The sequence below is a fragment of the Xiphias gladius genome, chromosome 8 (genome assembly GCF_016859285.1).
Source record: "Xiphias gladius isolate SHS-SW01 ecotype Sanya breed wild chromosome 8, ASM1685928v1, whole genome shotgun sequence".
NCBI classification, from domain to species: domain Eukaryota; kingdom Metazoa; phylum Chordata; class Actinopteri; order Istiophoriformes; family Xiphiidae; genus Xiphias; species Xiphias gladius.
In genome coordinates, this window is record NC_053407.1 from 15,598,107 (window position 1) to 15,615,565 (window position 17,459).

Here is a 17,459-nt window from a genome sequence, read left to right on the forward strand (position 1 = left end):
AAGACAATGAGATTAAACAGTGCTGAGGCTTGCTGTTTTCCACCGCCCTCTACAGGAGAGCCCAGGAGAAAAGGGAAGTCTTGAAGCCACAGAGGCTTAAATCTTCTCAAAAAAAAACAATTAAAATATGTAGTCGTGAATTAGAAGAGTACCAACACAAAATTGTCCCAATATCTTTAATGATTTCAAGTCAGAGATAACATAAGATGAAGCCATGGTGGTACAAGGGTCACACAATTAATTGGTTAGATTTTTTGGTTTTTCCCACCTGGTTCTTTTATATATCTTCAAAATATTCACACTTAAAGTGCTGCTTGGACATGGTGTGAGAACCTGAAATTTAACCAGTTACTGTGTTCCACCATAATAATATTATTATGCTGCCTAAGATTATTTGAACATGAATGTGTGTGTCAAGTGATAAAACATTCACATTACATCATTAACTCAAACTATGACACTACGTAGCTAAGTCATTATATTCATAGCCATGTTTGACCGAACAAACAGTTGTTGGGTTACAGCTCGAACCCATTTATCATGAGGTCATTTAGTTTCAAATACAAGAAACCCTTAAAATGTAGCCAATCCCAGAACTGCTGGTGTATCTTGTCTTATGACCAATTTGGAAGTAATACATCATGTTAAAAAAATTCTAAACTGCAGTGCCCCCAGCTTGTAGGATAACATATCAGCTCATTTTAAGCCTCTGACATATCACAGCTGTTATATAAAGGCAAGCCAAAGCTCTACAGTTTGATAAAATAGTTTTGTAAGCCGAGCAACGGAGGCTTTTGAAGCACTGAATTATTTTAGGCCACACAAGAGATGAATCTTTGGACAGCTTAATGTTTACAAGGAAATAAATTTGGCCAAGTGCATAGCCATTCCACCTTCACAACCGAAAACCTGAAATGCATTTGATCCGGACAACCTTATCCTGTTACTCTGACAGTTCTAAATATGAGACATTGTATCAGGTGTATCATTGTATCACAATGACATTCAGCCCTCATGAAAGCTGAGAGAAACTGAGCTTTTCAGGTAATAATTCCAATTCATGAAATGTCCAGTAACATAAATGAGCTGCTGCGCACCGTTAACTGTTTTACAAACTGGAAGTTAAAACACTGATTACACAACGTTAACCGCATATGTCAAAAATGATGACATTTTATTTTACATGTCTGACATGTAAATATATATAATGGCATGTTTTTACAGTGTAAGTAATGGGTTACATTATTTTTTTCATTCTGCTATGTGGATCAGAAACCATTGTGACTTTTTTCCTTGAAGGGAACTCCATTAAAAATTCTCATAAAATAATCTCAAAACAAGTTACACATAATTGGGAGAAATTATCTGTCAGTTTTCCAAGTGAACATTTGTCACTGCAAGAAGAAACGTTTTTTGTTCTTGTTTTTGTTCTTTCACATTATAATCTGACTGCTTCAAAGCAATTTTTACCCAGATACATACTGAACCTATGTCTCCAAGTCCTCTGGTAGATTTCAAAAGAAATAGCTGAAAAGGGAAATCAATCAAACTGGGTCAGCTTATACACAAATACATCATCATTTATTTGATGCACATTGACAGTCAACACCACAACCTCATCCGCATATTATGACATCTCCATTTTCAATTGAACAGCAGATCTCAATGCAGTTCAACAAAGCAAAATAATAAACAATTGAGAGGATATAGGCTTTTATTGGCCAAAATATATCAGTCTGTGCAAATGTCTATGGAAGATGCGCGCACACACACACTAACCCTGGCAATCCTGATGGCAAAATTGCTGTCTAAAGAAATATTATACACTACACAGACCGAAATAAATATAAACAGAACATCTCAAACAGGTCCTGGTCTTACCCTGAGCTCTCCTAACAGCCCTTCTGACATCAGTTTGAATCAGAATATTACCAGAAAGTGTCTATCACACACACCTGCTTCACAGTACTATGTTTCGAGTTGGACGGCTCTGTCGTACCAAGCTTTAAAGCCAGCATATCAGTGTGACTTCTCTGAACCTGGCTCTAGGTGCCTAATGTGTGTATGTGTGTATATGTACACACGGTTGGTATTCCAGGAACCAAAGCTCATAAAGGAGGTGGTTTATTAAAGTGGTCCATCAGTGGAAAGTCTCTTGAGGGTCTGGTCTTACCCCTCTATTCCACTCACTTTACCACTATCCTAGCTCCACACCAATGCTTTCGAATGAGATGAGTTTAGCTGCACATTTTCATACTTCTCACCGTTTCCCTAAAATCAGAAACAAACACATTCATTTAGCAATAGTTTTTTACCAAAGCAGGATTTTCTTCCTGTAAGAGTAAAACAGTACTGTAACTCTCACCTTGGATGCTATGGCTTTGAGTTTGCCAAGGAGAGAAGGTTTTGTGTAGACAACTTCATCCTCCATGTCTCCCTCGTTCTCTCCCTCCATCACAGCACAGCTGTCAGCTCCTGGCATCTCACACTCCTTATTGGCAGACATCACCAACCGGGAGTACTTATACTCCAACCTAGCAAAGAGACAAGTGACAGAATCAATACTGTCGCAAAATATAAGAAGAGCAATAATGTTGCCCACATGAATACTGACAAAAACTGTGATGGGGAAAGAATGGCAGGAGGGCTGGGATCAAACAACAGGAGACTGGAAGAAAGGAAGAGAGAAAGTAGGAAGAGAGGGAAGGAAAGCAAAAAGAGTGAAAAAGAAGGGAAAAATGAGTTAGGGAGGCGTGAAGGATATATGGAAGCTGGGGTGACGGAGTAGGAAGGACAAAGAAAAGAAGGGAAGAAAAAAGTAAGGACAGTGAAGAAGACAGGGAGTAGGGAGAGGAGAAAAGTGTGGCAGGGAGAAAAGAAGAAAAAAGAAAAGAAGAGGAAGAGAGTGAATAGGTAAAGAAGAAAAATCTTGAGTAAGGATGAAGGAGGAAAGAAATGGTACCGTTTGTTCTTCTTCCAGAAATAGCAGGTGAGGGAGACAAGCAGCACTGCAGTGAAGGCTCCCAGCCCTGCACCGAGCCGTATCCAGAACTCCATACCCTCACATGGCAACATTTTCTTTTCAGGCAAGGTCACACCTCCCATGCACAGCTTCGGTTCAGTCCACACATACAACAGGTCCTGAGGATGAACACACGCATATAAAGCACTAAGTAAGAATGCGACAGAACCAGGACATACACTGAAAAATATATAAACGAATTTTGCACAATTACAGTGCTGTCTGTAAGTATTTAGACAGTGAGATGTTTTTCATTGTTTTGGGCCTACTCCAGCACATGGCATTTCAAGTGAAACAAAAACTAGTAAAGTGCTGACTTTCAGCATTAAGGATGTTTGCATTCACATTGATTGAAGAGTGTTGGAATCATAACCTTTCTTACGCATGGGAGGTATTAAATAGGCCCACTCGATGGGGGCAAAAACAGCATCAAATTGAAGCTGAAAGTCAGCATATTGTTTCATTTCAAATCAAATGTGCAACAAAATTGCCCCAGTACTTATGGGCTAAAGTCTATGTCCACACACACCTGGTGTCCTCCCTTGCAGGCCCCCTCTATCTGATGGTAGTCTCTCTCTGTGCATGTGGGACAAGCGCCTGAGCTCTCCCACAAGAAATGAAAAGTGCAGCCGTCACATGTTCCTGCAGGACACTGACTGGAATAGCCAAACACAGACTTTGTCACTTGTACACCACTTCACAGGATAGACAAAGGTTATGTGTGTTGTTAGTAAAAATGTTTAGGAGCAATTCCACAAAGGAAACTGGAGAAACATTGATAGAGATGTGGTACCTGGGGACTGAAAGTTCTCCTTTAGTGCTTTTCTCTGGGTTACAGCGAAGTGTCACCACTGCACTCCGACCTGATTCACAAGATGAGGTCGCTTCCAAGGACCTTACCGACAAATACGCAGAAAGCAAGAGAGAACCTTAGAGAGCTGATATTTTTTGATGTAGGAAAGTATGAAATGACAGAGGTACCTGTAGTAGAAGTTGACATCAGGGACTTTCTTAGAGGTCTGAGGGTACAGCTCTGGTCTAGCCCTTATTCCATCAAGTGTATTCTCTACTGTTGCTCCTGTTAATAACATACAAAGAAAGGTTGGTTTATTGTGTACATGCACAATTAATATTATGACTATTGTCTTTGCTCTTTTGTCTTATCTCCTCTGTATCATTGATTTACTATTAAGAGGCAAACAGCAGTATAAAACCCATGATCCCATACTAACCAAGGAATGTGTCAGCCAGGTTAATGGACTGCGAGGAGAGTGCTGTGTGGAAGCCTCGCCCAGTAGCTGGGATTATTGTTGACTGACAGATGAAGGTCTTGACAGCGTTGGCTCCTTCACTTCTCTCTCTCTGGGAGTCAGCGATTGATAGGTCCGTTACATTGTCTGTGCATACTGCCAGCTGACCCTTAAATAAAGAAAGAGCATATAGCAGTGCATTTGTACACACAAACTTTTAAAAAAGGGTTTGTGTGTGTGTTTGTGTGTGTGAGAGTCTGTTTTCATCTCTTCACACCTGTCCTCCACACAGGCTGATATTGAACTGGTGGAAGTACTTAGTTCCTTTGGAAGTAAAGCTCGGACCGTTCATCAGTGATCCAATAGACCCAAGGAGGCTGAAGTCAAAAGTCAGAGTGACATTGCCCTCTGTGTGGGTGAAGTAACAGTCGCTGTAACAAAAATTATGGTCCTGGAAAAAACACAAACACAGGTCTATGATTGTATGTCATATAAATAATGAGGTTTCACAAAAATGAATGATAAGAATGGCTTGATTCCTTTTACCAACATCAGCAACAAACCTTGTCACTCTTGCTGGCTGGTCCACAGGGTTTGCAGGCATCAGGGCCAGGTGTGGCGTGAGAGACAAGGTATGTGTTACGTGGACACTCTGTGCACTGGCTGGTGCGCGTGTCTATGTAATGTCCAGGCGGGCAAGGCACACAAGTAGAACTGGATGGTTGGGTGCTGAGGGCACAAGCCCGACACCCAGAGGACACCCCGTCCACGGCGTTACTCACCGAGATGGAGTAGATTCGCGCCACATCATTGACTATCCGACGTACCTGCAGGAGAGAAACAAACAGGTACAGAAAAGGTACAGAATGAACTACAGTGATGACCCAAGTGTGTGTGCTGCTAAAAAGGGACTGTGGAGTAAAGAGGTTTATACAGAGACAAAACAACTTTTTCCAGAAGCTCTAACACCAGCAACTACACATGAGTGGAACACAACATACAATATTTGTACTTTAAGCAAGATGAAGTTCTGCCCTCAGTGACCAACATTCCTGCAAAACAGGTAATTTATAAGTACTGAAGTTGTAAGCATCTGGGCTGGATGCCCTACCCTCAAAAAACATCATTACTCCAATGTTCACACATTATGCAAGGTACTGTGTGAGCAGATTGATAAAAGTTTGATTTGTAGTTTGGTTTAAACACCACCACAGAAATTATCTTTAAAACCAAACAGAAGGGAGTGTTTGGTTTACCTAGTGTGGAGTGGATTTACAAGATTGAGTGAAGATGATAAAACTGCCTGGAAGTTTTTCAGGGCTTTCTTGCTTCTGGACGTAAGACAAGAAACATGAGGGTTCACCCGCAATACGGCAGGCCAGGTTTTCTGATCCTTTGAAGGCCCAGTGACAAACCACTAGCCTAACCTCAACAGCTCAAACAGCTACTGCAACAACATACAAATACAGGGAAAGCCAACATGTGGGTAATTCCGTGTCAAATATACAAATTTGAGAAAATTTTCCCATCAAGCCAATCCTGGATTTCCTTCTCATGTAAATTATCTCATGTAAATGATGTCACTGCACCCAACAAGTGGCCCCATGTTGCTAAAGAACTGCAGAATGTCCCTTTGTAGTAAAACATGCTGGTTTGATACACTAATAAATACAATTTTGCTCAAGGTACCAACATTATATTTTGTGCATTTACTAATTAAAACATGGTCTTTCCAGTGGTATGATTGTTTCAGAGGTAGACTTAGTCATACATTGGCAAATATGCACTGGAAATATAGATGTGAAATCATTTCATTCCTTTTTAATGCCTCAAATCAGAAGTTTTGATTTCTTTCATACATGCACCTAGTTTCTAAGAGAGTATTATAAAATTAGTATTATATGTAAAAAGTTAAAAGATCTGATGTGGTTCAGTGTAGAAATGGTGGGCTCCTAAGGACGAAATAATTTTTTTATACAATTTTGAGCAAGCCATAACTTGGCAAATATGCAACTGTGGACTAACCATTTTAGAAGTTAAAGACATCTAATGGTGTAGAACAATGCCTGAAATTTTAAAGCATGTAGCACGAATAGTTCAAAAATAATGACTTATGGAAGTTTTAAATTTTTTAGCAACACCTGTTTATTTGGGCCACGAACCCTTCTTGAAAGACACCATAGCTCAGTAACGAAAGAAGTTTCGAGCCAAAAGTTTTTCACATTAGTCGCTGGGTACAATGACATTATTTACATGAAGTATGAAGCGAATCCAAGATGGCCAGTCGGGGGGCCTCTGTTGATTTGACACTGAATGACCCATGTCTTCCTTCTGCTGATCATGATTTCCTAATGCATTTCTATGAACTCGGTAATAAAAGGTATTGACACTTACAGTGACACTGTAAGTTTCACATTTTCAATCTAAATGTTGTTAGATGTTAAATAGTACATCTTACAGTAGAATATCAACTGGCAATGGTTCCCAGAGCAGTCCAAGCTCTCTAAGCTTGCTAAGACGACAAGACTCCGTAAACTGCTTGTATCCATTTAGTACAGTCTAGATAACATCCATATACTGGTGGTGAGGCGTCTGCAGATGGCAGGAAGCCAAAATATTTAAAGAAAAGATGCTTACACATAAGGCTCTGTTTTAGTAGTAACAGGGGGCTGCCACATTTGAAGGCTAGATGGTCTAGCCATAACTGAAACCATGTTTTAGGAACATGAAAAAAAATGTTCATCATAGGTGTGAACTTGGACTTTAAGAAAACAATGTCCAGAGGGCTATCATTTAGTTACTGACAAGAAGAAAACAGTGCATAATGATTCCTGATGTAAAGAAAATTTCACAACACGAATATAATTATAGATGATAAACAACAAATACCATACATTTCCACTGAACATAGTTGAAAGTAGTTAAATATCCATGTGTAAGTGTGTACTCGTACTTACATCTGAAGGTTGGTTAGTCCTCTGGAAAGCCCAAGTGTAGGAAACCGAGGCATTCTTTGTCATGACGTGTGTGTAAGTCTGTCTTGTTTTGGTTCTCTCCCATGACTCCACCACTGTGGTACTCTTCCTGTTTACATCCTAAAAGATTCATTCAACAAAGTTCTCCTCCAAACATCTATATAATAATATATGTAGCAGCAAACATATGTCAGGAGCTGTTCTCACCATCATGAAGTAGAGCTCACAATCAGCTGTGCACAAAGTTTCAAATTCAAATGTGATGCGACCAAATTCTGTTCCCGAATGGCTTGACACCGACGTAGGGAGCCTGTCACAGGATGCAAATCAAGAAAAGAGGAATTAGACTGTCGAAAGAAATAGTAAGAAGAGTGATGGAGACTGATAAACACAAGACTCCACTTACTTGAAGCCAGGAACATGGATGTTGAGGATGAGGTAATCATTGTCCGAGCTTCCTGCTCCACTCTGGATGTGATCACCAGCCACCTCCCAGCCTAAAGGACAGAACACATCCACATTACTCATCCATTTCAAGATACATATACAATGGTTTACCAACATGAAAGGAATAGTTCAATGGAATAGTTCAATGAGTGGGAAATAGGCCTGTTCACTTTCTTGCTGAGTGTTGGATGAGAAGTTCGATACCACTGTTATACCTTTGCAGTAAATATGAAGCTTCCACTAGTAGCTGGTTAGCTAAGCACAAAGACTGGAAACTGAGGGAAAAAGCTGCAAATTCATACAAAAACAGATGTGTAAAAACTACATGTTGTGGTTTTACAGGGGCAAAAACTTATTTGTTTAATCCACACAAAAACAGTAAGATATAACGTTAGTTTATTTAGCTTTAGAGATGCTGGTAGGCGGATTCTGTTACCTTCAGACAGAGCTAGGCTAGCAATTTCTCCTTGTTTTCGATCTTTGTGCTAAGCCAAATGGCTGCTGATGGTAGCTTCATATTTACAACACAGAAACGAAAATGGTATCAATCTTCTCATCTAACTCTCAGCAAGGAAGCAAATAGGCTTATTTCTCAAATGTCAAACTATACCTTTAAGAGAGGCATAAAAGACCAAGATAAAGAGCGAGCACTACTGAACATACTGTAAAGTGCCAAAAACAAACACCCACCATTCATACTGTCACATTTGGAGTTGCCCACATTGAAACAGGAGGTCTTCATGTTTGCAGGAAGAATATTCCACCATTTATACTCATAACCCAAGGTGGGCTCAGTGCCTGCTGGACACTGCTTACATGCTGGTGGATGGAAATAATAATTAGGAAAAAACCACACAGAGAAAGACAAAGCTAACTGAAGAAAAATGGCAGAGAGGAATACAAGATAAATCCATAAAGTTCTCAGTACGTTCCATCCCATCAGAGTAGGTCCCAGGTGAGCAAGGTGAGCAGGTGGCTGTGTCATTGTTATAGAAACCAGGGTTACAAGGGGGGCAGGGCTCTCGTTCTCCACTTGGAGGCAAGGTCTCAGCTCCAGTCACACCCTCCAGACAGATCTTAGGCTCAATCCATTTATATATGACCTGCGTCTGAAATTACACAGAGATGGAAGGTTACAGAATTGAACAGAAACTGTAATTACAGAATAGGGCTCCTTCGGGCGTTTAATCTAAAAGTGGCCTTTTTTTCCCTCTCACCTTGCCTTCATGGTCACATGCTGTGTGAATCTGGAAATAGTCCTTCCTGGAACATGGAGGTCTGTCCTTACACACAGCTGATCCCTCAGCTTAGAAAAGAAAAGTGGTGATAAGGGGAAAAAAAAAAATTAAAATTAAAAAAACATAAAATGAGCAACTGCAGAATACATTTTAACATTTACCGAGAATCCCACAAATACCGTACTACTTTAATAAATAATAACGTCTCTCAAAGACATTACAAAGCCTTCACATAAAAGACATCAAGCTAAATCAATAAAACACAAGAATCCCAACTAAATAGAGAACCATTCAGTTCCATTTGAAATACTGTAGAGGAAAGCAATTGTGTGATACCAGATGTGAATTCAAATGAAGAAAATAAGAAGAACAGGAGTAATATCCCTTGAATAAGACTGTTCTGGTTGGAGACTATGAAAAACACAACAGTGAAGCATACAACATACAATACGCATAAAGAGGTGTACTGAATTAAATATGTAATGTTCAGAATACTCTAGCCTTCTCAGTAAAAAACAATCGCATAGTGTTTAGATTAGACTTAACAATTAAAGGTATAGTAAGGATTCTAATCCAATACACTTTGTCAGTTTCAGCTAATGTCTCCTCACGGTTCACTAGCTGTCTGTTCTGTGTGTGCGCTGAAAAAAAAATCCATTGTTACTACACAGCCCTGGCTCTGTAAATGGGAAACAAACAAAGTGGCTCGGGCCGAGCCACACAACACTATCACAGCCAATCAGCAACAGCAGGCGTTCGCCCTTGTGCTTAGGACAGGAGAAAGAAGAAGAGGGGAGATTTGGAGGGGAGATTTGGGGGGGGGGGGGGTAGGAGCAGAAGACTGTAAGTCTGGCACATGCTAATGTGCTGAAAGAGGAGAGGGTCAGAAGAACAAAACACTGGAAAAGAGCCAATAGGTCAGTATTGTTTTGTCCTGTTTGCTAATGCTTGTGGTAGCTAATTCCAACTGGTTAGATAGCAAGCAGGTAACTGTCACACTTGTGTGTCCTGTAACGTTAAATCACTTGCCATCAGACATTCAACTTACTCTCTAGTTTGCCAAGATATGTTGTTGGTGTGACGTTAGCTATAGTAGCAGGACAGTTGTGAGTACTGCTGTCTCCAACTGGTGTGCTGGTTCTGGGAGACTGTCTCGTCCTCTCTGAATGTTAGCTTCGTAGCAGCAATTGTAATGAGAGTTTGCTAACCCACAACCTAGTTAACGTTAGTCACATTACTTGCTTTTTCGTTGTTTGCTCCATATCATGGTATTTGTCCGTACAACATGCGGAGGGTTTTATAGCCACAAAGCTTCCAAAACACAAGTTTGCCAGCACAGTGGATTTATTTGGATTGATGCATAATTTGAAATGCTATGCCAGGTAACGTTGCCTTCCTTGTTAGCTTAGCTAAAAACCTACAGTCCTCTCTTCTCTCACTGTAGTTTTGTAAGAACAATCAAAACAATTAACTCTCACTCTGTTGTGTTTTGGATGCTGTGTTTGTGTGCATGTCATTTATTTGATGACTGCTAGCCCAGTGGTTATTGTCATTGTCTTGGCAATGTGCATCCATGAATTTGGGGGGCAGAGCTTCTGAAGGAGCACTGAAGGGAGGGGTGGTATTTGTTTTGCTGTTGAGTTCGAATATCAACAGACTTTCTGTAGAATCGCTTAATCCTCCTTTAATTACATTAGACCAGGTTAAAATAGCACGACTGGACAAAACTTTAAGTAAATAAGATTTATTTTACTATAACAGAGATCATCTATGACCTTCTATTGTACCTTGATTTGGAAAAGCTGGCCGTCCCTCTCAAACAGGGTCTAGTACACAGACTGTTTTACGGGACTGTGGAAATGTATTCAACTAAATCCCTGTTGAGAAATATACACAAATAGATCACAGAGTATATTACTTTTTTCCTCATAAATAGTATATTAGAAAACAAATATGTAAATTGTAAGCAATCTAGGAGCTTTATAAAAAATACAAGAGCACACAACATCTACCAAAATCTGCTAGTCCCTTGTGATCACGGAAGCAAAAGTCACTGAACTAACAATCATGTTTCTTCTTCTAAAGTTTGACTAATGTCGCTGAAAATACGACAAGCTCAATTTCTATCCCTGGGCTGTGTTGTGCGATTCTGTGAGCAGCGCTGATGACAATTAGGCTGCACTGATTACTGCAGTACAGCTTCATTATGCTGTTCCAAAGAGTCTGACACACCGAAAAAGATGTGCACATATTCAGAGCGTGTTCATACCTGCATACTGAGTGGTGGTGTTACAGGGGGTGCAGGAGCTGGCACCGTGGCCAGAGTAGGTGTCCCGAGGACAGGGTTCACATGTGGAGGAGCCTGGGACGCGACTGAACGTCCCCGGCTTACACGGAAAACACTCTGATGTATAGGCGACTCCTGGTAGGGGGAGAATTAGTGCAACAATTTGTCACCGAGTATGGAGGGAGGGTTAAAAAAAAAAAAAAAAAAAAAAAAAAAGAAGAGGGAAATCTAGTATGTCACTGACCCTCTATTTGGACATTTTTCAGTAAAACAGGCTTCACCACTTTGGTCCCCATCAAGACCCCTCCTGTCCTCCAGTAGAGGATGTTGGTGCCAGATTTCAGGTTCACCTAGACACATAATTTCATGTATTATTAAACTATGAAACAAACATAACCAGTGCAAAGGGTCTTTAAATCATTTTAAGAGATCATCTTAAATTTGGATCTGAAGAGTTGAGATTTCGCTGCATTTTCACTACAATCAGAATAAAAAAAAACTCGTGAAAATAAAGTATAAAACTGCGCATTGCATATTCTGAAAATGAAATATTTGATTTGTCGAAGTTATAAATCTGATTAGACTAAAAAAAAAAAAAAAAACATTTCACTAAGACTAAGTTATGCTGCTATTATATGTGTAATATTCTACCTATGGTGATTAAATTGCTAAACTTCCTTACATTCATTATATATTGTAGAAAAATTTCAGTCTTGTTGGGTTTGACCTAGCTGGCCCAAAAAACATTAAAAACAGAAAAAATAGTATGTTTTTGCCCACATTAATACTCATTTCATTAACCTTGAAAATTAGTTGAAGAAAAAAAAAATATTATGTGCTCTCAGAAGGACTGATTACTCCTCCTAGAATTACAGCTGATTGTTCTATTCCCCCATAATTCAGGACTGGACTAATTTTATAGTGTGTCTGGAAAAATACTGGAGACAACAATAGGGTTTGCTAGCTTCATTCTGTGGCAGGCACCCTGCTTGTACCCACCCTTTTTCTTGCTGCTTGGCCTCAGTTCAACACATTTATGTTGGAAGACTGAGGCCAGCTGTCAAAGATCCAACTTCCATAGCCACTGTTCATCTTACAGCATGCAGCACTTACCGTATGGGTCGCCCATTCACCATGATTGGTGAGCTTCAGCCACTTCGCATCAGTAGACTGATCCATCTCCTGACACTGGTCATTCTGGATCTAACCACGCACAAATAATCAGTGTCCATCAGCTGATATTCTCACCTCTTTTAAGGCAGTGTTTTATCACTTCAATATTCATTATGTATACTCATATACTCACACAGTACAGAAGTGACACATTTACAACACATATTTCAAAAGGACTGGAAATTTACACCATGCAGTCCTTAGCTCTGTCTCAACCAGTCTGTCTAATCCGATAGTGGACTGTTTAACTAACAACGGTTAGTTAGTGGTTATTTAATAATTTTTTTTGTTTGGTTTTTGATACAGATTCATGTTGTGTTGACATTTTCTCATCGTTTCCTATTTGTACCTCTAGTAGAAAATTGGTCTCACAACTGATGTAACACCTGCCTTCAATTAAGCACTAATTAAGGACTCATCATTTCACTCGCCATAGTAGGAAAAGCACAGGTGCAATTAACAGCACTAATTATGGCTCTGTTCCATTGAAATGTCCCAGCAGCGAGCCATGCCACTAATAATGTTATTGCTTTTACTGCAATGAGGTGTCAAATGTGACGTGGAAAAATGTCAGCTCACAGCAGATAGTAAAAGAGAGCTGTGGTTACACCAGGAAACTGCCCAATATGTATTTCTGGGAGCCCCCAACAGATATACTACAGCATCAGTTGTAAGACAAATATATAGTATGTCATCCTGTTGTCTGAATGAACCACCTAATTAGAATGATCACAATCTGGAGCTACTTCCAAATAGATCAAGCATTTTTTTTTTCCACTTTCATTAGCATTCAGTGCATTTATGATGAGAAAAAAAACATAAAGCACTCTACAGGCCAGCCCAAAAACATTTCACTAGCAGTGTATACACAGGCACACAATGTAAACACACTGTCCAATTAAATAAATAGATCCATAGACATACAAATACAAAGATAGAATTTGCCAAGAAGTAAAAAGATTAAAAGATAATGAATACGTCAAACTCACAAAGAACTCAAACAACAGGTTGTTGTCTGGATATTGGTACTCAAAGATGACAGAGCCCTGTTTCTTCAGATGGACAGCATAGATGAGTGAGACTGTGCATTCGTCCCTGTTGGACTCCAGGTAGTTTCCTTGAGGCACCCAGGATGAACTGCAAGGAAAAAGATATAAAATTAATTTCTACAACTGACTTAAAACCTGGCCTTCAGTTTTTCTTGCGTCTTACTCACGCACCTGTTGCAGGTGAGTCTGTCATCTCCGCTGGGGCTGTTTTCCAGGGAGGTTGCCAGGCTACTGAATCCAGCAGGCATGGAATCCCATTGGTCGAAACGGATACCGCTGCCGAGGGAGTAGCTTCCTGCTGCACACTGGGTACATTCCTGAGCCGACATCTCCAGGAACTCCCCAGCCTGGCAAGAGAAGGCTGGCGGACAAGGCAAAAGAGATACAGAGGAAGGGTAAGAACATGAATATTACATTTCACGTTCTGCCACAAAAATCCTCATCACAGGATAAAATGAAACAGGCTAAAGATGACAGAGAAATGGTCATGCAAATCACTGCTGCATTCAGCTGCAATCACTATAATGTAGCCACACTGATCGAGGAACTTAATCCCTACATCCTGTTACACACTGTGTCTGTCTCTGCACTTTTTCCACTGAGCCAATGTGCCTTCTGCATCTGCCAATGTTCTGACACTGTCAGCTTTTTCTCTTACCTGCAACCCATGCAAAAAAATGTATGTGGGTATGCAATTTGTGTAGTCCATACTATATGAAGAGGAAGCGCTCGTAGGTTGGATTTGATGTAAGGATAGTTTGCTGTGGCACTCATTTTCATGGGGACATAATTAATTGGTGACAGTTAAGTCGATTAACTTGATTAATTCTTGCATTGTATTATGGTGCAATTGAGGGCATAATGATATTGTATGTAATATTTTTGGCAAGTTGTTATGAGGAAAACAGGTGTTCTCCTAGTGTACATTTTTTAAAAAGGAGTCTAAACAAGAAGAAGGAAACAGAAAATGTCAAAATAACAAGAGTTCTCTTGCCCCTGCAGGACTGAAAACATTTCTTTACAGACGTATGCAGCATGAAGGTGCAAACGACCATAAGCAGTGTGGAAGGAACTGTCCATTGTGTTGTTAAGTCCAACAATGAGGGTAAATTAATATTCCTCAATAAAATCTAACTCACCTCATAACAATCCAGTATTGTAACCGGAATGGTTTCAATTTATGCAGGTTATACATATGTAAAATGACTATGTCAGCAAACACTAGCTTCCCATTAACATTCAGAAAGCAAACACCCATGCACTTTATTCTGTGAGTGACCTGTCTGGATGCACAATTAGCTTACACACAGATTTGACCAGTGATAATCTCAATTGAGCCAACAGGGAAAACCTGTTCTAGGGAGGTCAATCAGAGAACAAACTTGTATGACCCCCTTGTAGAACATACGTGCACTTTTACACTATTAGAGTTTGCCTCTCTGGATCCACCGTAATAACCACTTTTTTCCTACCAGTCAGATGTCAGTCAGTAACCCACCCGAGAAAAGAAGAATTTAACACTCCTTATGACTCACTACCTACTCACTTACTTAGCAGATCTGTTTCTATTGCGAAACAATAGCAGTAAAAGCACAAATTCTATTAACTTACTTACTGTTTCTAACTAAGATACTCTAACAGAAACGCTCAAATCTGTTCCCAGTTACTAGAACTCATATTAGACACATGCAATAATTTTGAGCGACTACATGGCCTGTTGATGATGTGGCTTGTGCAGCGAGCCAGCAGAAAGCGATTATGTGACAGTGTTTTGCTCCGAGGTTATTGGCCCGTGGCTTTGTTCTGTGGTTGGTTTGAGGATATCCAAACAAGGTCAGTTAGGTAGTAGTGGTGGAAATTCCAGGCTACTGATAAGTAGGTGAGATACAATCAACTTTCAGGCTCTTACACACACGCAAACACACACGCACACACACACGCACACACACACACACCGACATATACTTACTACACTCAGTGCCGCGTACAGGCTCTGGTAGTCCAGTGCAGGCCCCAGTTCTCTGCGGGATGGCCACTCTCCACCGAGATCCTGTACTGTCACACTCCGTGTACTCATAGTAGTAGTCTGCCTGCAAATTACACACGCGCACACACACGCGCACACACACACACACACAAAGCATCTGCATAAGAAATCAGCCCCAACACCAATCTTAGACTAAAACATTAAGCAAATATAGGCCAGAGGCAGATCAGAAAAACATCACACCAAAAAAGGCCTCCATCCAAATCAGAGTCCTGAGTCATCTCATTCAGGGTGAGAATGTTTTTCAAATCAAAGAAGACTAAGTGGATGAAGCTACTGCATTAACAACAAACACTGAAATTAACTTGTATATCCAGCTGCTCAGGCTTTACAAAAGATGAGCACCGGTTACGGTGTTATCTCTCAAGCCGCAACCACTCTTCTACCCTGGATACACAACATACCATCTCCATGGCGATGGGGACTGGGGTTTAGGGCATCTGTGGGCTGCTGGTGAAACAGGCAGAGGCGTTTTACCAGCAGCTCTTTACGTTTTCGGGAAGAACACCAAGACACTTGATCACCGAATGTAATAGATTTAACCTGTGGTCTGGAGTGAGAACCATTAGCTTACTGTCCTCCCCTCCAGAGAGCTTCTCTCGATCTTTCTATCCACAGAGCAGGGTGTCCTAATTTCTGACAGTTTACATAATGTCGCTCCTTGAGCCAAACCAGATTTTGACACCGCGGCACATGCAGGCTGATGTGTGTGGAGTGATTTTCTCTGGTGTCTGTGGGCCTAGTGATAGAGCCCTGTCACACTGTTGAAAAAGGGCAAGAGGAATCGGGCTGAAGCGAGCATAACTGTAGACCAAACTCAATGCTCAAACTCAAGACACAAGAAATCTACAGAGAATGGAATTATATTCTGAACCCTGTTGCACTAAACCTTCACTATCACTTGTGATACCCACAAGAGCTGCGATCAATAGCTGATATGGCAGACATTCAGTATTCACCTCTCACCATAATTCGGCATGATAGCCTCTACTTTTCACCGTATTTTCAACCAGTAATCACTTCTGATGTCATATGCAGTCATCCCAGTAAAAGAGTCCTGCTGCACAAGAGCCGAAGGCAGCAGCACAGTAATTTAGCAGCATGTAGGCTTTAACTGGGGAGCTGCGGTAATCTCTCTGCCAGTGTGAAAACAGAGATTGAGCCAATAATAAAAGAGGAATGTTGCTCCTCTATCTCAGGACTGTCTGTGTGTGACCGTGCTGCCATCCTGGGCTGAGGAGGTGTTGAGTTGAGCCAGACCAGAAGGAAGGAAAGGCCAGTTCATGCAGGAAACTAGATAACAGCCTGAACAGCAGTGGTGTGGTGAGTGGTGAAGTTCAACATAAACCAGACCACATTACAGATTCATGCTCCTCCATGTTGTACAAAATTGATCTCTTTAAAAACAGAGCAAGTGTTGAGGTGCAGTTAGTTCTACCCGCCTGCTACGAATGATGACTTTCAACATCACACCACAAATCGACCCGGAAATGGGTCATCAATTTTTAATCGTATTTGATATGGACACTGGATTACTAACTCACTATCAGCGTGTGCCGCCACAGCAGCCCAACCAGTGCGGCTTTCTCACTGCCACCCCCTGCGCCGAGCTCTTACGATAAAAGCGGGGGTAGTGAGTAATGGATGGATGGAGCCTTATTGATCAAGCGGGGGCATCTCTCACCTCACTACACTGCCGCTGTCCTTTGGCGCCGTCAATTAGCCGGAGCGTGCAGAGGATGAGAGCGCAACTGGCGACGAACCAAGCCGAGGACCGCATTGTGGATCATCCAGGGGGACGGGGGGAAAAAAAAAAAAAGCAACAACAACAACAACCTGGATCCAGGAGAGACAGGTTAAGGTTTGGTCGGATACAAATCGACACTTGCTTCTGCTGCCTCTTGTCGGCAGATTGTAACCCTCGCCACCTGCGATTATCCTCTGACTGTGCGCTCCTAGGCTGCCTCATCA

At 41.0% G+C, this 17,459-nt stretch overlaps 1 protein-coding gene across 2 annotated transcripts; it reads right to left on the reverse strand.

Moving 5' to 3' along the window:
- Positions 1-1,562: 1,562 nt before the first annotated feature.
- On the reverse strand, positions 1,563-17,459 carry elapor2a (endosome-lysosome associated apoptosis and autophagy regulator family member 2a). 2 transcript variants are annotated; one of them, XM_040133133.1, is made up of 22 exons: positions 17,173-17,459; positions 15,411-15,531; positions 13,613-13,802; positions 13,382-13,529; positions 12,333-12,422; positions 11,464-11,569; positions 11,202-11,354; positions 8,912-9,000; positions 8,623-8,803; positions 8,385-8,513; positions 7,654-7,744; positions 7,455-7,557; positions 7,230-7,367; positions 4,836-5,099; positions 4,550-4,723; positions 4,255-4,441; positions 4,004-4,100; positions 3,816-3,917; positions 3,552-3,678; positions 2,963-3,141; positions 2,366-2,534; positions 1,563-2,271 (listed from the first exon to the last, which is right to left on the reverse strand). In XM_040133133.1, the coding sequence occupies exons 1-22, from the start codon at positions 17,266-17,268 to the stop codon at positions 2,203-2,205; spliced, it is 3,003 nt and encodes a 1,000-aa protein (XP_039989067.1). In that variant the 5' UTR covers positions 17,269-17,459; the 3' UTR covers positions 1,563-2,202. The 2 variants fall into 2 exon arrangements, with proteins under 2 accessions (XP_039989067.1, XP_039989068.1); XM_040133134.1 differs by lacking the exons at positions 13,382-13,529; positions 13,613-13,802; positions 15,411-15,531; positions 17,173-17,459 and adding an exon at positions 12,526-12,730.